Below are 27,055 nucleotides of genomic sequence, written 5' to 3' on the forward strand. Positions count from 1 at the left end.
CTGCCTTACCTCAAACGGCTACACAGCTGACTCCGCACGTGAAAAAGCTGAATGCCTCAACTCTGTGTTTGCCTCTAAATCTTGTGTCCCAAACCCATCCCTCTCTGTACCCACCATACCCAGTCGTACCCTGCTGCTCCTGGACTCCGTGTCCTTTCCTCCTGACAAGGTGGAAAAGTTTCTGTCAACCCTCGACTCTGATTCTGCAACTGGACCCGACGGCATCAGCCCACGGGTCCTAAAATCCTGCTCTGCTGCTCTATCTCACCCTCTCTCTGTTCTCTTCACCCTCTCTTTTGCTCAAGGTCAACTGCCATCTGCTTGGAAATCAGCCAACATCACCGCTTTGCACAAAAAAGGTGCAAAAACAGATCCTAGCAACTACAGACCAATCAGCCATCTCCCAATTATCAGCAAAGTCATGGAATCCATTATTGCTTCGGATATGAAATCTTTCCTCTTCTCCAATGGCTTGATCTCTGATCATCAATTTGGTTTCAGACCAGGTCACTCTACTCTGGACATGCTGCTTCTGCTGTCTCAACAATGGATGGAGGTCCTCAATGCCAAACAGGAAATTAGAGCTGTCTCCCTCGACATATCACGTGCCTTCGACACGGTCTGGCACCCCGCTCTGCTCACCAAACTCTCCTCCTTTGGTATCCATGGAAATCTCCACGCATGGCTGGCGGACTTCCTCTCTAGTCGTCGTCAACGTGTGGCCCTGAATGGGTTTCTCTCATCTCCTCTTCCTGTTCAGGCTGGAGTTCCCCAAGGCAGTGTTCTGGGCCCCGTGCTTTTTCTGGTCTTCATCAATGATCTCTCTGACTCTCTCGAAAATCCTCTCTATCTCTTTGCTGATGACTCCACTCTCTGCCGCTCCATTCCTCTTCCCTCAGATCGGCAGTCTGCTGCCTCCTCACTCTCTGAAGACCTGGACAAAATCACAGTCTGGTCAAACAAGTGGAACATGTCTTTCAATCCTGACAAATCTCACACTCTTACTATGTCTCTCCGAAAAGATCGACTGGACAACCCTCCCATCTACTTTCTCAACAATCCTCTCCAAGAAGTTCTGTCGCTCAAGATTTTGGGTCTCACTATCTGCCATGATCTTTCTTGGGAAAACCACATTTCCAAGCTGGCCTCCAAAGCCAGTCGCTGACTGGGCATCCTCCGTCGTGCGAAGTCCTTCCTCGGCACACCTGAGCTCCTCACCACATACAAGGCTTTCATCCGCAGCTCAATGGAATACTGTTCTCCCCTATGGGCCGGTGCTCCTGCCTCACACCTAGCTCGGCTTCACGCTGTTGAAACCAAAGCTTTCAGAATTATTGGAATCTCCCGCGATGAAGCTATCTCTGAGGGCCTTTCACTCACTCACCGCAGGCAGGTAGGTGGTCTTTCTGTCTTCTACCGACTCCTCTCCGGCCTTGCACCCCCAGCTCTCTCTGTGCTCTGTCCCCCAAATATTCCTACAGGTCGCACAAGATCTGCCAGCAACCCTCTTATGGTTAAACTGCCGAAATCTCGGCTCTCTGCTCACCTTCACTCTTTCATTCCTCTTTTCTCCCGCCTGTGGAACAAACTCCCTCACTCCCTTCAATCCCACTCCTCCCTCCAGGTCTTTAAAACAGCTGTTCACCACCATCTCTTATCTTCCCCCATCCAAAACCTTGATCTTTTCTACCCCCGCTAATTCACCCCAGATCCACCTTGTTTGAAATTCCAACTTCTTTCCTGGAGGTCCTGGCAGTGTCCATATGTTTTATACCTCTCCCACCGCCCCCTTCCTATGCCCCCCCCCCAAAGCCCTCGCCCTCTCTCAGATCTCTCGATGTCTCCACGTCTCTCGGTCCCTGCTCTCAAATGTTGTGTTTGTGTCCTTCCCCCTCTCTCCCCATCTTGTCTACCGCTCCCGATGTTATATGTTTTATGTGTCGGTTTGTCTTTCTGTGTGAATAATGTTCGCTCTTTCACGAGCCTCGATCTTGTATACAAAAAACAAAAAAAAAAAAAAAAAAAAAAAAAATCTAATCATTTCGTCCTCGTCACATACGCCATACATTTCTGCCAAATTTCATCTGAATCCGTCCACAATTTTTTGAGATATTTTGTTCACAAACAAACAGACATACAGACAGGAGTGAAAACATGACCTCCATCCACCTTTGGTGGCGGAGGTAACCAACAATCACATCAAAACGTCGTGCACTTCTCACTTCCGGTGTTTTTCTGCAGCATGACAATGCTTGGCCCCATACTGCCCGAGCTACAGCTGCAACAATGGAGGACCTGCATTTTGAGTGTCTTCCTCGTCCACCCTACTCCCCAGACCTCGCCGCTTTGGATTACCACATCTTTGGGCCACTTAGAGGTGCTTGGTGGAACCGCTTTCCGATCCGACGAAGAGGTCCAAGAGGCGGTGCACGAATGGCGACTGTTGTAAGAATCAGAGCCAAAGACCCCTCGAAAGAAAGGAGGCTTTAATGCAATCGACCTGGTGCATCTAAAACATAACACCAAAACCATAACATTAGTCTACATCAGGGGTGGCTAACCAGTCCAGCATAAAGAGCCAAAAAAAACCTTCACACCATTGCAAGGAGCCGCACAACACCTGCATGCTCACACGACAACAGCAACTTAAAGGCCTCATGACATAATTAATGATTATGTGTATTATGGTTATGTCATAATTATAATACATAGCTTAACAGTTTTCATAGGTCGTTTATTACCTCAGTGGGACACCTGGCAGTCTTTGTTTTCCACAATAATTTTCAGGTCTGGCTTGTGGCCACTCGGAGCAACTCTTTCACATGTGTGTCCATAAGAACAGAGCGATGTCTTGACTTCACTTGTTTCAGTGTAGAAAAAACCGATTCACAGTCGTTAGTTGATCCAAACATTGACATTAGCTTGAGTGCAGCCTGTTTGACACTGGGGTATCTGTCTGTGGGCACAATTTTCCAAAACTCTGTCTGTGGTTCCTTCTCTCAAGACACATTTAAGTCTGTCATCCTCAGAAAGTTCAATCATCTCCAACTGGGATGCTGCTGCATCTGCCACTAAGGGGGCTTTTAAACAATCCGATTCAGCAGTGAAAGGGTTGATGAGAAATGTGATCTGTGGCCGTTGTTTCTTCAGGTTTCAGAATCTGTCCTCAAAACTCTGCTGCAGATTTTCAACCAGTGTTGCATAGCATGCAATGCTCCTTTTTGTGACCTCAGCTGCTTCTCCATTTGCCTTCAACAACAAGGGAAAATGTGTGAGCTCTCCCTTTTGAAGATGGGTCTGGAAGAGCTTGAGTTTGTTCACAAATGTGAAAACACTTTGCACCAGGTCAGGCAGCATTTTTTACTTCCCTTGCAGATCTAGATTCAGTTTGTTCAGATGATGCAGCATGTCCACCAGAAACCCCAAGTCTGACATCCACTGGGGGTCATGTCGCTCAGGATAGTCCTTATGTTTCTCTGCCAGAAACAGCTTCACTGGGTCCAAAAGTTCCAAAAAACGGGAAAGCATGTTACCTCTTGAAAGCCATCTCACAGTGCAGTGGAGAAGCAGATCATTGGGAAGGTCTTCGTCCAGTTCAGCTGTGAGGTTTTTGAACTGTCTTTGCTTGAGAGCATGAGTGCGAATAAAATTCACAATTTCTAGCACAGGTTTCATGACATGGTCCAAGTTCAGCTTCTTAGACACCAGGTTCTCTTGATGGATGATGCAATGAAATGTCCAAAAATCAGGGAAACGGTCGTCAGCTTTACACAGCCCTACAAGGCCATTTGCAGATCCCAACATAGCTGGTGCACCATCTGTGGCTATTGCTGTTAGTTTTGGTCATTGCAAATTTGTCTTCTCAACAACAGTCGTGAGTGTCTCTTTCAGGTCGATGCCGCGGGTCCGATCTTTTAACGGCACAATGTCAAGCAGCTCTTCCTTAATTGTCTTCTGACACAAACCGTACAAATATTGCCAACTGTGGCTTATCTTGAATGTCGCAAGACTCATCCAAAGCAATGCTGAAATACCGACATTTTTCAAGATCCGTATGCAACTGTGTTTCAATGGAGTTGTTAATATCTGATATTCTCTGTTCAACGGTGTGCCGTGACAGCTCCTGGTCTGACACAGAACGCTTCAAACTGTCATTTTCAGGAGTGAGGATGGCAACAACATCTCTGAGACACGTTTTCACGAATTCCCCTTCAGCGTTTGGCTTTTTAGCTCGAGCAATGTTCCATGCCAACTGATATGATGCTAATGTGACCATCTCTGAGAGCTTCGTTAATGTCCGAAAAACTGAGTCTGCTTCTCTGACTGACGTTTCAATGCATTTACCTTGTATTGTGCTTGCGAAGTTCACTGCCTTTGGGAAAATCCTGGGCCACGTTATCATGGAGTGAGGTGAAATGGCGCTCCAGGTTTGAAGCTTGAAAATGCGACAGTGCAGTCTGGCAAATCAAGCACAAGGGTTTCCCATTTCGCTCCGTAAAAAAATACAATTCCTCCCATTCAGGCAAAAATGCCCTGTGCACCTCTTCATACTTGCGCTTAGCTTTACGTTTTCCTGACTCTGCCATGGCGATTCGGTCACTGCCGCTGGGCTAGTGCGAGCCTAGCTAACAAACTTCTGGGTCTGCGCGCACAAGTGTTTCTATGCGCAAAAGTGTGTTTCATTTTATTTTTAAAATATTGGCAAATTTATTGGCAGTATAGTGAAATATTCAAATGCATTTCGATTTTATAATAGAAATACATTAAAAAATGTAAAAACATCATCCGCTCATCATCGATCCATGAACCAAACACCGCTTATCATCGATCCATGAACCAAACACCGCTTATCATCGATCCATGAACCACACACCGCTTTTCCATGAGCCACACACCGCTTTTCCATGAGCCACACACCGCTTATCATCCATCCATGAGCCACACACCGCTTATCATCGATCCATGAACCACACACCGCTTTTCCATGAGCCACACATCGCTTATCATCCATCCATGAGCCACACACCGCTCATCATCGATCCATGAACCACACACCGCTTATCATCGATCCAAGAACCACACACCGCTTATCATCGATCCATGAACCACACACCGCTTTTCCATGAGCCACACACCGCTTATCATCCATCCACGAGCCACACACCGCTCATCATCGATCCATGAACCACACACCGCTTTTCCATGAGCCACACACCGCTTATCATCCATCCATGAACCACACACCACTTTTCCATGAACCACACACCACTTTTCCATGAGCCACACACCGCTTATCATCGATCCATGAACCACACACCGCTTTTCCATGAGCCACACACCGCTTATCATCCATCCATTAACCATACACCACTTTTCCATGAGCCACACACCGCTTATCATCGATCCATGAGCCACACACCGCTTATCATCGATCCATGAGCCACACACCGCTTATCATCCATCCATGAACCATACACCACTTATCATCGATCCATGAACCACACACCACTTTTCCATGAGCCACACACCACTTATCATCCATCCATTAACCACACACCACTTATCATCGATCCATGAACCACACACCGCATTTCCATGAGCCACACACCGCTTATCATCGATCCATGAACCAGACACCGCTTTTCCATGAGCCACACACCGCTTATCATCCATCCATGAACCACACACCACTTTTCCATGAGCCACACACCGCTTATCATCCATCCATGAACCATACACCACTTTTCCATGAGCCACACACCGCTTATCATGCATCCATGAACCATACACCACTTACCATCGATCCATGAACCACACACCACTTTTCCATGAGCCACACACCGCTTATCGTCCATCCATGAACCATACACCACTTTTCCATGAGCCACACAGCGCTTATCATCCATCCATGAACCACACACCACGTTTCCATGAGCCACACACCGCTTATCATCCATCCATGAACCACACACTGCTTTTCCATGAGCCACACACCGCTTATCATCCATCCATGAACCACACACCGCTTTTCCATGAGCCACACACCGCTTATCATCCATCCATGAACCATACACCACTTTTCCATGAGCCACACACCGCTTATCATCCATCCATGAACCACACCCCACTTATCATCGATCCATGAACCACACACCGCTTTTCCATGAGCCACACACCACTTATCATCCATCCATGAACCATACACCACTTTTCCATGAGCCACACACCGCTTATCATCCATCCATGAACCATACACCACTTTTCCATGAGCCACACACCGCTTATCATCCATCCATGAACCATACACCACTTTTCCATGAGCCACACACCGCTTATCATCCATCCATGAGCCACACACCGCTTATCATCCATCCATGAACCACACACCACTTTTCCATGAGCCACACACCGCTCATCATCCATCCATGAACCACACACCGCTTATCATCCATCCATCAACCATACACCACTTATCATCGAACCATGAACTACACACCACTTATCATCGATCCATGAACCACACACCACTTTTCCATGAGCCACACACCGCTTATCATCCATCCATGAACGACACACCACTTTTCCATGAGCCACACACCGCTCATCATCCATCCATGAACCACACACCGCTTATCATCCATCCATGAACCATACACCCCTCATCATCGAACCATGAACCATACACCCCTCATCATCGATCCATGAACCATACACCACTTATCATCGAACCATGAACCATACACCACTTATCATCGAACCATGAACCATACACCCCTCATCATCGATCCATGAACCATACACCCTTCATCATCGAACCATGAACCATACACCCCTCATCATCGATCCATGAACCATACACCCCTCATCATCGAACCATGAACCATACACCCCTCATCATTGATCCATGTGTAGCGGTTACCGCTGGATGCACACAATCGCCTTGCACCGGCCAGAACACGGCCAGACGCGCCTCTCCCGGGCATGCCCGGACTCACTGTTCCCGGGCACGCCCGAACCTCTCGGGCACGCCCGGTCTCGTCTTTCCCGGGCATGCCCGCTCTCGCCTTTCCAGGGCTCGCCCAGAGCGTCCGGGCATGCCCGCTATCGCCTTTCCAGGGCTCGCCCAGAGCGTCCGGGCATGCCCGCTATCGCCTTTCCAGGGCTCGCCCAGAGCGCCCGGGCACGCCCAGCCTCGACTTGCCAGGCCGCAGCCAAACACGCCCGGGCAGGTCCAGACTCGCCTTTCCAAGGCTCGCCCTTGACACCCGGGCATGCCCGGTATAGCTTTTGCCGGGCAAACTTCCCGACATAAATGTGTATATATATTGCTGCCCGATAAACGGGCTTGTCAGAATACCTGAGCTGTTTTGTTTCAATAAAGCAACTCGGACGAATTCCGTCTTTGGTCGCGTCAATTCTTTCGACTCGCGTTGGAGCGCAGTTCCTTCACATGAACCATACACCCCTCATCATCAAACCATGAACCATACACCAATTTTCATCGAACCATGAACCATACACCACATATCATCGATCCATGAACCAAACACCACTTATCATTGAACCATGAACCACACACCACTTATCATTGAACCATGAACCAAACGCCAAGTGGAGGCCCGTGTCGGCCACCCGGAGCGCCTGCACCGTGCCGTCGGTGGCCTGGTCCGTTGCCATTAGGGCGAAATCGACGCCGAGGTAGACGGCGCGGCTCGAGAAAGGCAGTCGGCCACGGCGTTGTCCTTCCCGGCGACGTGCCGGATGTCCGTGGTGTACTCCGACACGGCGGAGAGGTGGCGTGCTGGCGGGCCGACCACGGCTCCCTGACCTTGGCCATGGCGAAAACCAACGGCTTGTGGTCGAAAAAAGCCGTGAACGGGCGGCCCTCCAGGAGGTGGCGAAAATGGCGGACGGCCAGGTACAGCCCGAGGAGCTCGCGGTCGAAGGTGCTGTACTTCAACTCGTTGGGCAGGAGTTGCCGGCTGAAGAACGCGAGCGGCTGCCAGGCCCCGTTTACCCATTGTTCATGGACCGCGCCCACGGCGTAGTCGGAGGCGTCCGTGGTGAGGGCGATGGGAGCCTGGGGTACCGGGTGGGCCAGCAGCGTGGCGTTGGCGAGGGCCCGTTTTGCGCCGGTAAAAGCAGCGTCCATGTCCGTGGACCAGACAACGTCGCGTTTCGCCGGCTGGCCGCGGAAGGCGGCGTACAAGGGCCGCATGAGTTGCGCCGCTCGGGGCACGAAGCGGTGATAAAAGTTCACCATCCCGAGGAACTCCTGCAGCGCCTTGATGGAGCGGGGGCGCGGGAAAACGGCGATGGCCTCGACTTTGGCCGGTAGCGGCACGGCGCCGGTCCGGGTGTTGCGGTGGCCCAAAAAGTCGATCGTCGCCGCACCAAAGTGACATTTGGCCGGGTTGACGATCAATCCGTGCTCGCTGAGGTGGCCGAAGAGCGTCCGGAGGTGGAGGAGGTGCTCGGCTCTGGACGTGCTGGCGACGAGGATGTCGTCCAGGTAGGTGTAGAGGAACGGCAAGTCGCGCAGCACGCCGTCCATCAGGCGCTGGAACGCCTGTGCCGCGTTTTTGAGGCCGAAGGGCATCCGGAGGAATTCAAAGAGGCCGAAAGGTGTAATAACGGCCGTCTTCGGGATGTCGGCCGGGCGGACGGGCACCTGGTGGTACCCCCGAATCAGGTCCACTTTTGAAAAAATGGTCCACCCTGCCAACCGGGCGGAAAAATCCTGGATGTGCGGGACGGGGTACCTGTCGGGGGTAGTGGCGTCGTTAAGGCGGCGGTAGTCGCCGCATGGCCGCCATCCGCCCCCCGGCTTCGCGACGATGTGCAACGGCGAGGCCCAGGCGCTGTCGGAGCGCCGCACGATGCCGAGGCGCTCCAGCGTGGCGAACTCGGCCTTGGCGACGGCGAGTTTGGCGGGATCGAGACGGCGAGCCCGGGCGTACACCGGCGGGCCCGTAGTGGGGATGTGATGCTCGATGCCGTGACGCACTGCGATGGCCGAAAACGTCGGTCACGTGAGGGCCGGGAACTCCGCGAGGAGACGTGCGAAGTCGTCTGCCAATGGGAGGACGCAGGAAAACTCGGTGGGCGCGGAACGGCTCAAGGCGCATGCCAGGGAGCTGAAAGTTTCGGCGTTGACGAGACACCGGCGTTTCACGTCGACCAGCAGCCCGTGGGCGCACAGAAAATCGGCCCCGAGCAAAGCCATGGGGACGTCCGCCGTCACGAACTCCCAGTGAAAGAGCTGGCTGCCGAAGCGGAGGGCGACAGTGCGTGGGCCGAAGGTGCGGATGGTGGAGCCGTTGGCCGCGATTAAGGAGGGGCCGCAAACGGCGGCCCGCCTGTCCTCCGCCGAAGCGGGAATGACACTCAGCTGGGCGCCGGTGTCGCAGAGAAAGCGCCGCCCCGACGCTTGGTCCGTGATGAATAGCAGGTTTCCGGAACGGCCGGCGTTCATTGCTGGTAGGGAACGCCGGCCCGCCCGTTTCCCGACTTGCTGAACGTGCACGGGGGTCGACATGATCGGGCCTGCCGCCCGAACCTGGCGTGGAAATAACACCAGGCCGGGTCCGGCGGGGGCTCCGGTCGACGCGTCGGGACCGGGTGACGCGGCGTCGCCGCTGCCAGTCGCGCCGGCCCGGCGGCCTCCGGGAAGGAAACTGCGTCGCGGGCGCCGGGCCGATGGGCGGGAGGGCGCCCGGCCGCCACCCCGACGAGCTGGCTCGCCGCTCCGGCGAGCTGGCTTGCCGAATCGATCTTGTCGGCCTCCTTGGCGAGGTCGCGGGGGTTCACGATGGTCGTGCCTGCCAGGGCGACCCGTACCTGGGCCGGGCGCTGGCGAAGAAAAAGCTCCCGAAACAGGAAATCCGAGGGGTGCTCGCCGAGCAACGCGAGCATGTAGTCCATGCATTCGGACGGGCGCGTATCGCCGAGCTCAGGAAGGTCGAGCAGGCGTCGTGCGCGCTCAGCCGGGGAGAGGGCGAAAGCGCCCAGAAGAAGTGCCTTGATGGTGTCGTACTTGCCGTCAGCGGGCGGGTTCTGGAGGAAGCTCAGGCAGCGGGCGGCGGTCGCGGAGCCAAGCGCGGCGACCACGTAATGGTATCGCGTGGCGTCCTCCGTTATGCTACGCAGGGCGAACTGGGAGTCCGCCTGCGCGAACCAGACAGCGGCATGTGCTTCCCAGAAGGTGGGCAATTTGAGGGACACTGCGGTGTCTATCGCGTGTCGTAAATTCGGGGTCACCAGTGAAGAGCAGGGCTCTTGCTTGAGACGGACGAAGTGACGGGCAAGACACAAACTCGTCCGAGAAGATGTTTATTGTAAAAACCAACTCGGGAACTCTGAAAAGCCCGTTTATCGGGCTGCATATATATCAAAACCAGAAAGCACAACCGAAACCGAAAGCCACGCCTCTCAGGCGAGGCGCGCTTTGGTGGTCACGTGACCGACAGGTGCAAAGGATTATAACCGCACGCGCGGCACGCTTTGGTGGTCACGTGACCGGCCACCCCGGCGCCGTGGTTTGCCCGCCGGTTACGTCAACGGCTGGAGCAAGGAGATTCTGTTGCTGGTCTCGCTTGGGGGACCCAAGGGTCGCTACACCATGAACCACACACCACTTATCATTGATCCATGAACCATATACACCTCATCATCGAACCATGAACCATACACCACTTATCATCGAACCATGAACCATACACCACTTATCATCGAACCATAAACCATATACCACTTATCATCGAACCATGAACCAAACACCACTTATCATCGAACGATGAACCATATACCCCTCATCATCAAACCATGAACCATACACCACTTATCATCGAACCATGAACCATACACCACTTATCATCGAACCATGAACCATACACCACTTATCATCGAACCATGAACCATACACCACTTATCATCGAACCATGAACCATATACCACTTATCATCGAACCATGAACCAAACACCACTTATCATCGAACCGTGAACCATACACCACTTATCATCGAACCATGAACCATATACCACTTATCATCAAACCATGAACCATACACCACTTATCATCGAACCATGAACCATACACCACTTATCATCGAACCATGAACCATACACCACTTATCATCGAACCATGAACCATACACCACTTATCATCGATCCATGAACCAAACACCACTTATCATTGATCCATGAACCATACACCCCTCATCATCGAACCATGAACCATACACCACTTATCATCGAACCATGAACCATACACCACTTATCATCGATCCATGAACCATACACCCCTCATCATCGAACCATGAACCATACACCCCTCATCATCGAACCATGAACCATACACCACTTATCATCGAACCATGAACCAAACACCACTTATCATTGATCCATGAACCATACACCCCTCATCATCAAACCATGAACCATACACCACTTATCATCGAACCATGAACCATACACCCCTCATCATCCATTCATGAACCACACATCCCTTATCATCCATCCATGAACCATACACCCCTTATCATCCATCCATGAACCACACACCCCTTATCATCCATCCATGAACCATACACCCCTTATCATCGAATCATGAACCACACACCCCTTATCATCCATCCATGAACCACACACCCCTTATCATCCATCCATGAACTACACACCCCTTATCATCCATCCATGAACCATACACCCCTTATCATCCATCCATGAACCACACACCCGTTATCATCCATCCATGAACCATACACCCCTTATCATCGAATCATGAATCATGAATCATACACCGCTCATCATCAAACCATGAACCATGAACCACACACCACTTATCATCGAATCATGAATCATACACCGATCATCAAACCATGAACCATGAACCACACACCACTTCAATCCATCAGTTTTGCAGTCACGACATTGGAATTAAAATGTTATGGCTAAATTTACTACATTATTATTATTATTAACGTTATTATTATTATTACGAAAACGATACTGCGGTATTAAGAAACCTGGACTAATTTGTCCAAAGCAGCCTGAAGGCATGAAGCCTAAGGCCTATAAGTACTATGTCATTTGAAGACCCCATTGCCGGTGCTTTCAATGCTTGATGGTCATTTTAACAATCGGTTTGTTTTTGTTTCACACTGAATGAAAAACGTAGAGGTAGAGCATGCAGATTGGGATATATGACAGGTTCGACCGCTTTGACTGCAGGTTCGGCATGAACGTTATATAAATTAAAATGGCCGTCGGTGGAGTGAGCCATCGTATGCCGTAATGACATCGTAGACGTAATGACGTAGCATTACGGACAGATGGATAGAAAAATGCTGCTATTTTAATATATAGATGACCTTTGACACCGAAATCTAATCACTTTGTCTTGCATCATACCATGTACTAATAGCACGTTTGGTTAAAATCCCATCACTGGTTCACAAATTAGCAGTCACATAATTTTTACCTCATGGGACCTCTGACCTTCGATCTCTTCACCCCATAATCGAATATGTTGATCTTTACATCATGATACATACTTGTATTAAGTTTGACTTGGTTCCCTTCAGTCATTCTTCAGTTATCACGGTAACAAAAACCAATTACAGTTTCTGACCTTTGACCCCAAAATCAAATCGGTTTATCTTTGCATCGTAATACACACTTGAACCAACTTTGGGCAAAATCCCATTGCCGGTTCACAAGTTACCACAGTAACAGGATTTTTTTTTTTTTACCCCACATGACCTCTGACCTTTGACCTCATGATGCCAAAATGTAATCAGTTCATAACATACTTGTACCAAGGTTGATCGAAATCCCTTCGGCCATTGTCAAGTTATCGTGGTAACGAAAACCTATCATGGACGGACGGTTAACCCAAAAACATAACGCCTCCTGCGACTTCATCGGCGGAAGAATAAACATAAAAGAGAACACGTCCTTAAAGTATCGGGCTATTTCGCAGAGATAATATGGAGTTCCACCCAGAAGAGAGTGCACATGGTACTGTGTTCAAAATATCCAGGATATCACATTCTTCGACATCAAAAGCGCGAAAGTTGCACCTGGAATTCAAAAATCAAGAAACCGGAAGTGCAAAACGATCTAAAAATGTTCCCCGAAGGAATTGTTATTTTTTGGCGAATCCTTGGGATGGTCCGATTCGGTTTGATTGAAGATCGCTCCCGTCTGTCGATTGGTTAATCCAGTGTGACATCGCCGAAGACGGTGGTTTATGCAAATGATGTGCTTTGCCCAAAGTATCCCAAGGTCATGATATGAGGCGTCTCACACGTTATCCCAGGTGGGACAAAAATCTACGAACAAAAAGCAATCTTGTTTCGTTGAACAATCACAGAGACAGATTCAGATATCCACAAGCGATGCTCAAAATGCTTCCTGGTATTTGTCCCCTTTATGGCATCCTTCCTCTTCCCTTTCCTCCTTCCTTATTTGGGGCTGACTTCACATGTCCCATGCATTGTTGCATGTAAAACATCGCTTCAAAAAGGGGACCAAAAAACAACAACAACCACGGTCCCCGAAAAAGGCCAACCCCCGCTTGCGGGGAAAAATGGCCTCTAAAGGTGGGTTTTTTTTTTTTCACATGCCCCCTTTAGGGATTGTTATCAATGTTATGACATCTTCAACTCAAAACACCATATCTCCATCGATTTAAGACAAATGCACAATAGAAGTTACACTTTGAAATGTAATCTCAGCAAAAGCAACTTTTTCAAGAAGCTACAGTAAGAAGATGGAGAGATAGACGGGTTTGGAATTTGAAAAGGGGGTTTGGACCGGGGTTCATCCTCTTCCTTTATTTGTTCAATCTGTACAGTAAATACATCATGAGGAAATCAAACTTGGATGACATGGAAAATGGAGTCGGGATTTTGAGGAAGATGTATCAGGATCTAACCCTAACCCTAACCCAAACCCGAACCCTAACCCTAACCCTAACCCTAACCCAAACCCGAACCCTAACCCTAGCCCTAACCCTAGCCCTAACCCGAACCCTAACCCTAACCCTAACCCTAACCCTAGCCCGAACCCGAACCCTAACCACCTAAGGTATGCTGATGATCCCACTCTGTTGGCACAAAGTAAAGAGGCCTTGATGAAACTTCTACACACAGTAAAGAATGAAAGTGAAAAAGCTGGTCTTCATTTAATTAACCTCAAAAAGACGAAAATCTTGTCAAATGAGAAGATTGACGTATTCACATTGGGAGACGATCATGGGGAAATAATGAAAAGCTCCATCTTCCTGGTTCTCAGATTGGAAGTGAGTGAACAATGTGGAGGAGAAATTAATCGATGGTTAACATTGGAAAAAACAGCAATGTCAGGATTGATAAAGATCTGCAAAAACAAAGATGTGACAAAACAAACCAAGGGCCTTCCACTCATTCACCGCAGGCAGGTTGGTGGTCTTTCTGTCTTCTACCGACTCCTCTCAGGCCTCCCTCCCTCCCTCCCCCTCAGCTGTGTCTGTGCTCTGTCCCCCAAATATTCCTACAGTTCGCACAAGATCTGCCTGCAACCATCTTCTCATGAAACTACCAAAATCGGGACTCTCTGCTCACCTTCACTCTTTCATTCCTCTGTTCTCCCGCCTCTGGAACAAACTCCCTCACTCTCTGCAATCCCACTCCTTCCCCCAAGCCCTCTCCCTCCCACAGATCTCCCGATGTCCCTGTTCTCTACTGTTGTACTCATGTGCTTCCCTCTCTCTCTCCCCATATTGTCTCCCGCTCCTTTTATCATGTTTTTTTGTGTGCGTTTGTTTTTTTGTGATTAATGTTAGCTCTTACACGAGCCTTCATATTGTATCCCCCAAAAAAAAAAAAAAGGTAACAAGTATCAGGAGGAAAGCAAAAAGTCAAAGATGGAGTTATCAGGAGGCACCTGGATAAGATTGTGGTTTCAGCTGCTACTCCTCTACTCTTAAACCCATCCAGGTGCAGCCAGGTGAATCCTACAAAAACTATTTGCAAGATATGCACCTCCATAAACAAAAAACGAGAACAAAAGGAGAGGGAGGACAAAATAAATGAATGAATAAATAAATACACAAACAAACAAACAAATAAATAAACAAACAAACAAACACACACACAAACACACACCTACACCTAAACCTACCCACACATAACCACAGAATAAACACAGCAATTAACCGGCACAAATTCACCAGATGTTGGAAATGAATGTTAAAACATTCCATGGACTGCAAGAAGAAGAATCGCATCAGTGCTTGAAGAGATGAAACCACCACGTACGTTCGGGTGAGAAATGATGATGCGAAAACAGAAACCGTCATACTTCGGACACCTCATGCATTCAGAAAACAAAAGTCTGGAGAAATCAAGCATGCTGGGTATGATTGGGGGATTACGGGGAAGAGGAAGACTTTGTATGTGCTGGATGGATTGGGTAAAGTGTGCAAGCATGCTGGGTATAACTGAGGGATTACGGGGAAGAGGAAGACTTTGTATGTGCTGGATGGATTGGGTAAAGTGTGCAAGCATGCTGGGTATAACTGAGGGATTTACGAGGAAGAGGAAGACTTTGTATGTGCTGCAAGGATTGGGTAAAGTGTGCAAGCATGCTGGGTATGATTGGGGGATTACGGGGAAGAGGAAGACTTTGTATGTGCTGGAAGGATTGGGTAAAGTGTGCAAGCATGCTGGGTATAACTGAGGGATTTACGAGGAAGAGGAAGACTTTGTATGTGCTGGAAGGATTGGGTAAAGTGTGCAAGCATGCTGGGTATAATTGAGGGATTTACGAGGAAGAGGAAGACTTTGTATGTGCTGGAAGGATTGGGTAAAGTGTGCAAGCATGCTGGGTATAATTGAGGGATTATGAGGAAGAGGAAGAGGAAGACTTTGTATGTGCTGGATGGATTGGGTAAAGTGTGCAAGCATGCTGGGTATAATTGAGGGATTTACAAGGAAGAGGAAGAGGAAGACTTTGTATGTGCTGGATGGATTGGGTAAAGTGTGCAAGCATGCTGGGTATAATTGAGGGATTACGAGGAAGAGGAAGACTTTGCATGTGCTGGATGGATTGGGTAAAGTGTGCAAGCATGCTGGGTATGATTGAGGGATTACGAGAAAGAGGAAGACTTTGTATGTGCTGGATGGATTGGGTAAAGTGTGCAAGCATGCTGGGTATAATTGAGGGATTACGAGGAAGAGGAAGACTTTGTATGTGCTGGAAGGATTGGGTAAAGTGTGCAAGCATGCTGGGTATAATTGAGGGATTACGAGGACGAGGAAGACTTTGTATGTGCTGGATGGATTGGGTAAAGTGTGCAAGCATGCTGGGTATAATTGAGGGATTACGAGGAAGAGGAAGACTTTGTATGTGCTGGATGGATTGGGTAAAGTGTGCAAGCATGCTGGGTATGATTGAGGGATTACGAGGAAGAGGAAGACTTTGTATGTGCTGGATGGATTGGGTAAAGTGTGCAAGCATGCTGGGTATAATTGAGGGATTTACGAGGAAGAGGAAGAGGAAGACTTTGTATGTGCTGGATGGATTGGGTAAAGTGTGCAAGCATGCTGCGTATAATTGAGGGATTTACGAGGAAGAGGAAGACTTTGTATGTGCTGGATGGATTGGGTAAAGTGTGCAAGCATGCTGGGTATAATTGAGGGATTACGAGGAAGAGGAAGACTTTGCATGTGCTGGATGGATTGGGTAAAGTGTGCAAGCATGCTGGGTATAATTGAGGGATTACGAGGACGAGGAAGACTTTGAATGTGCTGGATGGATTGGGTAAAGTGTGCAAGCATGCTGGGTATAATTGAGGGATTACGAGGAAGAGGAAGACTTTGTATGTGCTGGATGGATTGGGTAAAGTGTGCAAGCATGCTGGGTATGATTGAGGGATTACGAGGAAGAGGAAGACTTTGTATGTGCTGGATGGATTGGGTAAAGTGTGCAAGCATGCTGGGTATAATTGAGGGATTTACGAGGAAGAGGAAGAGGAAGACTTTGTATGTGCTGGATGGATTGGGTAAAGTGTGCAAGCATGCTGCGTATAATTGAGGGATTTACGAGGAAGAGGAAGACTTTGTATGTGCTGGATGGATTGGGTAAAGTGTGCAAGCATGCTGGGTATGATTGAGGGATTACGAGGAAGAGGAAGACTTTGTATGTGCTGGATGGATTGGGTAAAGTGTGCAAGCATGCTGGGTATAATTGAGGGATTACGAGGAAGAGGAAGACTTTGTATGTGCTGGATGGATTGGGTAAAGTGTGCAAGCATGCTGGGTGTAATTGAGGGATTACGAGGACGAGGAAGACTTTGCATGTGCTGGATGGATTGGGTAAAGTGTGCAAGCATGCTGGGTATAATTGAGGGATTACGAGGACGAGGAAGACTTTGTATGTGCTGGAAGGATTGGGTAAAGTGTGCAAGCATGCTGGGTATAATTGAGGGATTATGAGGAAGAGGAAGACTTTGTATGTGCTGGATGGATTGGGTAAAGTGTGCAAGCATGCTGGGTATAATTGAGGGATTACGAGGAAGAGGAAGACTTTGTATGTGCTGGATGGATTGGGTAAAGTGTGCAAGCATGCTGGGTATAATTGAGGGATTACGAGGAAGAGGAAGACTTTGTATGTGCTGGATGGATTGGGTAAAGTGTGCAAGCATGCTGGGTATAATTGAGGGATTACGAGGAAGAGGAAGACTTTGTATGTGCTGGATGGATTGGGTAAAGTGTGCAAGCATGCTGGGTATAATTGAGGGATTACGAGGACGAGGAAGACTTTGCATGTGCTGGATGGATTGGGTAAAGTGCACAAGCATGCTGGGTATAATTGAGGGATTACGAGGAAGAGGAAGACTTTGTATGTGCTGGATGGATTGGGTAAAGTGTGCAAGCATGCTGGGTATAATTGAGGGATTACGAGGACGAGGAAGACTTTGTATGTGCTGGATGGATTGGGTAAAGTGTGCAAGCATGCTGGGTATAATTGAGGGATTACGAGGAAGAGGAAGACTTTGTATGTGCTGGTTGGATTGGGTAAAGTGTGCAAGCATGCTGGGTATATTTGAGGGATTACGAGGACGAGGAAGACTTTGTATGTGCTGGATGGATTGGGTAAAGTGTGCAAGGATGCTGGGTATGATTGAGGGATTACGAGGAAGAGGAAGACTTTGTATGTGCTGGATGGATTGGGTAAAGTGTGCAAGCATGCTGGGTATGATTGAGGGATTACGAGGAAGAGGAAGACTTTGTATGTGCTGGATGGATTGGGTAAAGTGTGCAAGCATGCTGGGTATGATTGAAGGATTACGAGGAAGAGGAAGACTTTGTATGTGCTGGATGGATTGGGTAAAGTGTGCAAGCATGCTGGGTATATTTGAGGGATTACGAGGACGAGGAAGACTTTGTATGTGCTGGATGGATTGGGTAAAGTGTGCAAGGATGCTGGGTATGATTGAGGGATTACGAGGAAGAGGAAGACTTTGTATGTGCTGGATGGATTGGGTAAAGTGTGCAAGCATGCTGGGTATGATTGAGGGATTACGAGGAAGAGGAAGACTTTGTATGTGCTGGATGGATTGGGTAAAGTGTGCAAGCATGCTGGGTATGATTGAAGGATTACGAGGAAGAGGAAGACTTTGTATGTGCTGGATGGATTGGGTAAAGTGTGCAAGCATGCTGTCTCTGCCAGAGCCTCAGGAAGCAGTGCAGGAGAAATGTGATCATGAATGGCACCAGAAGTTGGATACCAATTGATGGAACTGGACAACTACCATTTATTACTGACTGGGAAATTATATTCCTTGACGATACAATACCTTGATAACATATTATATTCCTTGAATACCCGGTGTGTACCCCGGTTTAGAATAGGTACACCGTATCCCTGCGTGTCATAAGCGGCGACGAAAAGGGTTCGCGTCAGGAAGGGCATCCGGGCAGAAAAAACATTGCCTCAAAAAGAGAACCACGACAATTACAACTACATATGGCAGGGTACAGCCCGAAGTACCCCGTGGGGGACCCCATTCCCTCTCGTCAAAACTCAAGGTGGGGAACCCGATCGAAGCAAGGGTGGAAATCACTCCATTTATGACGACGAAACGTCTGATGCCCGACGTGGAGATCGGTTTCTGAGGTTTGGGACATGGCAAGTAGGGACAATGACAGGGAGATCAGGAGAAGTGGTGGAAGTATTGATCAGAAGAAGAGTGGGCATATGTTGTGTGCAAGAGACGAGATGGAAGGGAAGTGGTGTGAGAATGGTGAAGGGTAGGCAGGGACAGAAATACAAGTTTGTGTGGCAAGGGTGCCCGGAGGGCGTGAATGGTGTTGGTGTCCTGAGGAGTTTGTAGACAGTGTGGTGAGTGTGACGAGAGTGAGTGAAAGGTTGATGATGGTGAAAATGATGATTGGAAAGCTCTTGGTGAACGTCATCTCGGGATATGCTCAGCAGGTTGGTCGGAGCGATGAAGAGAAGGACAAGTTCTGGTATGCGATAGAGAAGCTGATGGGAAATGTGAAAGATGAGGAAGTTGTTGTGGTCGGAGGAGACCTAAATGGACATGTGCGAAGGAGTATGGATGGTTTTGAGGGAGTTCATGGGGGTTACGGATATGGTGTGAGAAATGGAGAAGGTGAAAGGATTTTGGAGTTTGCTGATGGAGCTGATTTGTGGATTTGTAATACCCAGTTCCAGAAAGAGGATAATAAGCTTGTTACATACACGTCAGGTGGGTCGACGACAACCGTTGACTACCTGATGGTGCGTAGGTGAGATAGGGGGCACCTCCGGGACACAAAGGTGATCCCGGGGGAGGAGGCTGTTTCACAGCACCACTTGGTTTTCTGCGACATAAGGGTGAAAGGTGCGAGGAGAGCTCGGCGGGTGAAGTACCAACCGAGAATGAAGGTGCAGAGGTTGAAATAGGTGACAGTGAGGGAGGCATTAAAAGAGAGGCTGAGTATGGTAGAGGATGATGTGGTTGAGCTTGAAAGTGGTTGTATGTCAATGAAAGATAGTCTGTTGGGAGCCGTTGGTGAGGTATGTGGATGGACAAAAGGACCAACGAGGCACTCGGAAACATTGTGGTGGGATGATGAAGTTGGAAAGAAGATTGACGAGAAGAGGAAGAAGTTCAAGGCGTGGCAAAAGGCGAAGGGTATGGGGGCAGAAAAGGCAGAGCATGAAAGTTATAAGGCAGCCAAGAAGGCTGCAAAGAAAGAGGTAGCAAAGGCACAGGAGGCATGTAGGAACATGTTCGGAGAACGCTTGGATTTGGAAGAGGGTCAGAGAGTGGTATTCAGGATTGCAAAGCAGATAGCAAAGAGAGGTGTGATGTGATGGGGGTGAGTTGCTTGAAGGATGAAGTGGGACAAATCGTTGTGCACCCAGATGGAATTAAAGGAAGATGGAAAAGATATATGGAAATACTGTTGAATGCAGAGAATGAATGGGATGGCAACATGGAGAGTAACCCAGTTTTAGGACCGGCAGAGAAGATAACCGAGAAGGAAGTTGAGGAAGCGATAATGGCAATGAAGAGTAGAAAAGCGGGAGGGCCGACGGGAGTTGTGGGAGATATGTTGAAGGCAGCGGGAAGTTGGGGTGTGAAGAGAATGACAGAGATCTGCAACCTGGTGGTGAAAGAAGGCCGCATTCCAGTGGATTGGGAACCGAGTACCCTCGTCCCTCTATACAAGGGGACAGGTGACCCTCTGGACTGTGGCTCGTATCGAGCGATAAAGTTATTGGAGCATGGAATGAAGGTATTGGAAAGGGTGTTGGAGAGGAGGATAAGGAAGAAAGTGAAGATTGACGAAATGCAGTTTGGATTTATGCCAGGAAAAGGAACGACAGACGCGCTTTTTATTGTGAGGCAGTTGCAGGAGAAGTACATGGAGAAGAGGAAGAAGTTATTTCTTGGGTTTGTTGATCTGGAGAAAGCATTCGATAGGGTTCCACGTGAAGTAGTGACATGGGCATTGAGGAAGTTAGGAGTGGAGGAATGGTTGATCAGAGTAGTGATGGCAATGTACAAAAGAGCACGCACATCTGTAAGGACGAAGGACGGGAACAGTGGTGAGTTTGAGGTGAAGGTGGGAGTGCATCAGGGGTCGGAACTAAGTCCACTACTATTTATAGCTGTGATGGAGGTGCTGGCTCGGAACGTAAAGGAGGGTTTACCGTGGGAGTTGTTGCATGCAGATGATCTGGTGTTGATTGCAGAAAGTATGGATGGACTGAAGGAGAAGATGAACAAGTGGAAAGAATGTATGGAGACAAACGGTCTGAAGGTGAATATAGGAAAGACGAAGGTGATGGCAAGTGGTAAAGCATGTGGAGAGGTGGAAAGAACTGGGAAGTGGCCATGTGCTGTGTGCAGGAAGGGTGTCGGAGTGAACTCCATTCAATGTACAATGTGCGCTGAGTGAGTTCATCAAAAATGTAGTGGTTTGAGAGGGTCATTAACCAGTGTGGCAGCTACATTCAAGTGTAAGGTGTGCACAGAGGGAGCTGCAGATGGAGGAAATGTTGAGTTGGATCTTGGAGACGGCGTGAAGCTGGAAGGTGTGAAAACATTTTGTTACCTAGGAGACATGCTGAATGGAGAAGGTGGATCAGACTCGGCAACGGTTTCTCGAGTGAGATGTGCATGGAAGAAGTTTTGGGAACTGAGTGGCGTGCTGATGGGGAGGGGAGTGTCGTTGAAGCTGAAGGAAAAGGTGTATGCTGCATGTGTGAGAAGTGTTATGATTTATGGGAGCGAGACATGGGTAATGAACGTAGAGCAGCAACGAAGGCTGGAAAGGGTGGAAATGCGAATGGTTCGGTGGATGTGTGGAGTATCGTTGAGAGAGGAAGACAAATGATGAATTGCGAACGATGATGGGAATAGAGCCTGTGATGGATGCTGTGAAGAGAAACAGGTTGAGATGGTTTGGTCATGTGTTGAGGAAGGATGAAAGTGACTGGTTGAGAAGAGTGATGGAAATGAATGTAGAAGGAAGTAAAGGATGGGGAAGACCGAGAAAGACTTGGCTAAAGATGGTCGAAGAAGAAATGCGGGCAAGGGGGTTAACAAGGAGAGATGCAGAAAATCGGGCAAAATGGAGAAGATTGTCATGGGGACCGCAAGGCTAACCCCCGCTCTTGCAGGGAAAATGGCCGTAAAATGCCTGTTGTTGTTTTGTTGTTGACGATAACATCCTGTCAAGTCATCACAAGTGCAAGGTATCCACAAACCTTCAGTATTTAAAGTTGATCTACGTTTTCTGCAGCCCAGGTGATATTGGACCTTATCCTTACACCTCTTCAAAAGCCATATTGATTGTTGGACCTGATAGTCCCACTGTGAAAATAGAACTCTCCTGAGACAGGATTCATCTGACTATCCTCAAAGACCTCTTTCGGTAACAAAAATCAAAACTCTACCCAATGTTATCATTATCGTTATAACTGTCGTCATTGTGCTTGGACACCTTGTAGCTGATCTGCACCAGGTTGATGAAGATCGAGAGAGGCATGCAGAAAAAAAGGTCTCCGATCATGATCCAGCCAGGTCCGTAATCATTGTGAACGGGCCCAGGGGGCACAAAACGCTTCCAGCCGGTTTCATCCACATACACTGCCAAGCACACGTGGACACATCATCGGCATCATGCGCTCATCCTCAAAAATCATCATCGATGCAACGCAACTCAGAAATGTTTTAACGCACAAATCGTGACAGACACAAAGTTGAACGAAGTAAAATGCACAATATGAAATTGTTTTTAACATTCTAGAATGATCCTTATACAAGCTCAAAAATACTTACATTTCTCCTCTGCATATTCTTTTTGCCACTCTTCCGCATAACTCGTCTCTACGAGCACTTCAGCAGGATCACTCGAAAATGGTCTCTTTTCTTTCGGGTCAGGGATTTCCCCTCCTGTGAAAGTTTCGCCAAAATTATTTATGAGAATCACACACACCTTTTCACAGGTCATACAGGGATGACGGAATGGCCTAGAGGTACGCACACTCGCCTCTAAGCTGGCTAGCCTGGGTTTGATTCCTGACCCACCTTTAAACTGTCATACCAGTGTTTCACAGGTAGGGTGGTTCATCTATGCGCATGCCATCCCTCGGATGGACGTTAAACTGGCATCCCGTCTGGCAGCAGCATTTGTTGGTTGACATTAAAGATCCCATTGTGTCCTTCGCGAAAGGTCGGCGAGCCATCGCCAGCACCATACACAAATTACAAATTTCTTCCCGAACCAACAGAAGGCATTGCATCAGCAGCACGGCAGTGCCCTTAACCAATGACGCTACCCTCCCCCCTTCCCCTTCTTAACCTACCGCTCACCCCTACACCGCAGCCTTATGCTACATACAATTGAATAATGGGTTACACAGTGGCTGGGAATTTGTTGAGGGATTTGTAGGAAGATGACAACAACAACAACAACAACAACAACAACAACAACAACAACAACAACAACAGGCATTTTAAGGCCATTTTCCCTGCGAGAGCGGGGGCTAGCCTTGCGGTCTCCATGACAATGTCCTCCATTTTGCCCTATTTTCTGCATCTCCCCTTGTTAACCCCCTTGCCCGCATTTCTTCTTCGACCATCTTTAGCCAAGTCTTTCTCGGTCTTCCTCATCCTCTACTTCCTTCTACATTCATTTCCATCACTCTTCTCAACCAGTCACTTTCATCCTTCCTCAACACATGACCAAACCATCTCAACCTGTTCCTCTTCACAGCATCAATCACAGGCTCTATTCCCATCATCTTTCGCAATTCATCATTTGTCTTCCTCTTTCTCAACGATACTCCACACATCCACCGAACCATTTGCATTTCCACCCTTTCCAGCCTTCGTTGCTGCTCTACGTTCATTACCCATGTTTCGCTCCCATAAATCATAACACTTCTCACACATGCAGCAGACACCTTTCCCTTCAGCTTCAACGACACTCCCCTCCTCGTCAGCATGCCACTCAGTTCCCGAAACTTCTTCCATGCACATCTCACTCTTGCAACCATTGCCGAGTCTGATCCACCTTCTCCATTCAGCACGTCTCCGAGGTAACAAAATGTTTTCACACCTTCCAGCTTCACGCCACCTCCAAGATCCAACTCAACATTTCCTCCATCTGCAGCTCCCTCTGTGCACACCTTACATTTGAATGTAGCTGCCACACTGGTTAATGACCCTCTCAAACCACTACATTTTTGATGAACCCACTCAGCGCTCATTGTACATTGAATGGAATTCACTCCGACACCCTTCCTGCACACAGCACACGGCCACTTCCCAATTCTTTCCACCTCAGCACATGCTTTACCACTTGCCATCAACTTCGTTTTTCTGATATTCACCTTCAGACCTTTTGTCTCCATACATTCCTTCTACTTGTTCATCTTCTCCTTCAGTCCATCCATACTTTCTGCAAACACCACCAGATCATCTGCATACAACAACTCCCACGGTAAACCCTCCTTCACGTTCCGAGCCAGCACCTCCATCACAGCTACAAATAGTAGTGGACTTAGTACCGACCCCTGATGCACTCCCACCTTCACCTCAAACTCACCACTGTTCCCGCCCTTCGTCCTTACAGCTGTGCGTGCTCTTGTGTACATTGCCATCACTACTCTGATCAACCATTCCTCCACTCCTAACTTCCTCAATGCCCATGTCACTACTTCACGTGGAACCCTATCGAATGCTTTCTCCAGATCAACAAACCCATAAGAAAGATGAATGTAGGAAGATGACATTAGAAACAAATTGACCTGCAAGTTTAAAGGAGGCGGAGGCCTAACATACTGGATTAGAGAGCAGCCTGAGAGCAAGACTATGACCAGAGATAGCTTTATGCTCGTCATCATGAGTTAGCAACATGATTGACGAATTTTCGAAGCTCCACACGGTCTCCACTTTTTCAAAGTTAAGTCTGTTCACAATTGTATTTTGTCGTAACTGTATTTTATCTTTCGGCGTGTGAACTTATAGTGTATCCCTTGGATGTTTCTCGGTGTTTATCTTTCATAAATTAATCGTTTGTTTGCCGCGCGGCGTGTGAGGCCTTGCAGCCTCAGGCTTCCCCCGTCGAAGCTTGTTTCTTCCTTCACTGGTTTTGCTAGGTTTTTTGATTTTCCCTTCTCCCCCAAACTTCACCGAACATCTACTATTTGTCTAACGTTGTAACCCCCACAACCCCCCCCCCCCCCCCCCAAAACACAAAAAAAACACATTTCCCTTTCTCCTCGTGTGCTTTTGTCCCATCGTGTGCTTTTGCCTCTGCCCACGTGCACTGTCTCGCCCCCGCCCCCATTTTCCCCTTGCCTTCCACCCTTTGCCCTGTTCAAGTGACTCGTGGTTGTCCCTATAGGCTCCCTCTCCCCCATTGGAATTTTTGTGAATATAAGATTGTTCTTCACGGTTCTGTTTAAATATGTTTAAACTTTCCCCTGGAGTGTTTTATTCAGTCGTATATTACAACACGCTGTTTTTCTTCCTATTTAAAAGGCTACTTTCAATTTCTTCTTCAACTCATTCCATTTCAAAAAAATATTCAATCTCTTATAATTCTTCCTCACGACATGCTCTAAATTCTCATTCATTCCACCCCTCCTCCATCGTTCTTAAACGGATCGCTAACTTGAAAATCACAACAAACCCAATTTGTTATAAATGTTCATCTTTCATTAATCATCCACTTTCTAAACTCCCCCCTTGCCCCTCCCATCAAAATCTCCCCACTTGCCCCTCCCCTCCTAAACTCCCCCCTTGCCCCTCCCCTCCTAAACTCCCCCCTTGCCCCTCCCCTCCAAATCTCCCCCCTTGCCACTCCCCTCCTAAACTCCCCCCTTGCCCCTCCCCTCCTAAACTCCCCCCTTGCCATTCCCCTCCTAAACTCCCCCCTTGCCCCTCCCATTCAAAACTCTTACCCAACCCCTCCCCTTCAAATCTACCCCCCAACCACCCCCCCCAAATTCTCCCTCCTCCCACCTCATTCTCCTCCCCACTTTGTCTCCATTCTATCTCATACCTCCACCTCCCCCAACCTTCTACTTTCCTCTGCCCCCCCTCAAACAACCCCTCACTGTGCCTCATCCCATCACCATCAAACCTTTCATCCTCCTCATCCTTCCCTTTCTTGTAACTCTTCTGTAATCTCTGACACACTATCAACTGCTCTTCCGACCTCCCCCTCTCACCCTTCATCTGACCCTACCCCTCCCCTCCCCTGTCCTGCACCCGATGCTCCCCCTCTCTCCTCATTAACGGTATAGACCTCAAACATCCGGGGCCTTCGCTCAAGGCCCCGGATAGATCTGATTGATCTCTCCATTCAGGTTGCTTCTGACAATCCAGACTTGATCTGCTTAACAGAAACTTTCCTCCTTCAAGATGTCTCTTATTCCTTAATATCTCTCCCTGGTTACTCCCTCCTCCGGTATGATAGACCTGAGCCTCGTCCTGGTGGTGGGGTGGCTATCTTTATCAAAAACTCTCTTCCTCACTCTCCTTGCACTGCCCTCTCTCCACCTCACCCCCAGGAGTACCTCTGGCTACGGCTTCCTCTCCGCTCCCATCTTTTGTTCATATGTGTTCTGTACCGTCCTCCAAACAGTGATGACTCCATTTACATTTCACTGTCGGACAACATGGACCAACTTCTATCAGCTCATCCAAACTCCCTCTTCCTCATATGTGGCGACTTCAACTGTCATCATGCCAGCTGGCTGGGTGTGGGTTCATTTCTCACCAGCCATGGCACCTCAGCAAAGTGCTTCTGAGACTCATTGGGACTGACACAATCTGTCAATTTCCCGACCCAGATCTCAGTCAATGGAGTATCTTCTCTTCTGGACTTGGTTATGACTAACTTCCCTGCAAATGTCTGCTGCTCTTCTTCTGCTCCAATCGGCTCATCTGATCATGTGCTTGTTAAAGTGGACATCTCTCTGGCCATTCTTAGAGAGCCTCCTCAGCGCCGACGAGTCTGGCATTTCACTCAGGCCG

At 48.5% G+C, this 27,055-nt stretch overlaps 1 protein-coding gene across 1 annotated transcript in view; it reads right to left on the minus strand.

Moving 5' to 3' along the window:
* The window catches only part of LOC137437231 (general transcription factor 3C polypeptide 1), a 405,949-nt gene that overhangs the window by 209,600 nt on the left and 169,294 nt on the right, over positions 1-27,055 (minus strand). Inside the window, exons 18-19 of the mRNA XM_078766829.1 lie at positions 22,847-22,960; positions 22,509-22,654 (exon numbers count right to left, since the gene is read on the minus strand). Coding sequence (XP_078622955.1) covers positions 22,509-22,654; positions 22,847-22,960 — 260 coding nt within the window. The remainder of the gene's footprint in view (positions 1-22,508; positions 22,655-22,846; positions 22,961-27,055) is intronic.

The sequence above is a fragment of the Myxine glutinosa genome, chromosome 12, assembly GCF_964187855.1.
Source record: "Myxine glutinosa chromosome 12, kmMyxGlut1.1, whole genome shotgun sequence".
Taxonomy (NCBI): Eukaryota; Metazoa; Chordata; class Myxini; order Myxiniformes; family Myxinidae; genus Myxine; species Myxine glutinosa.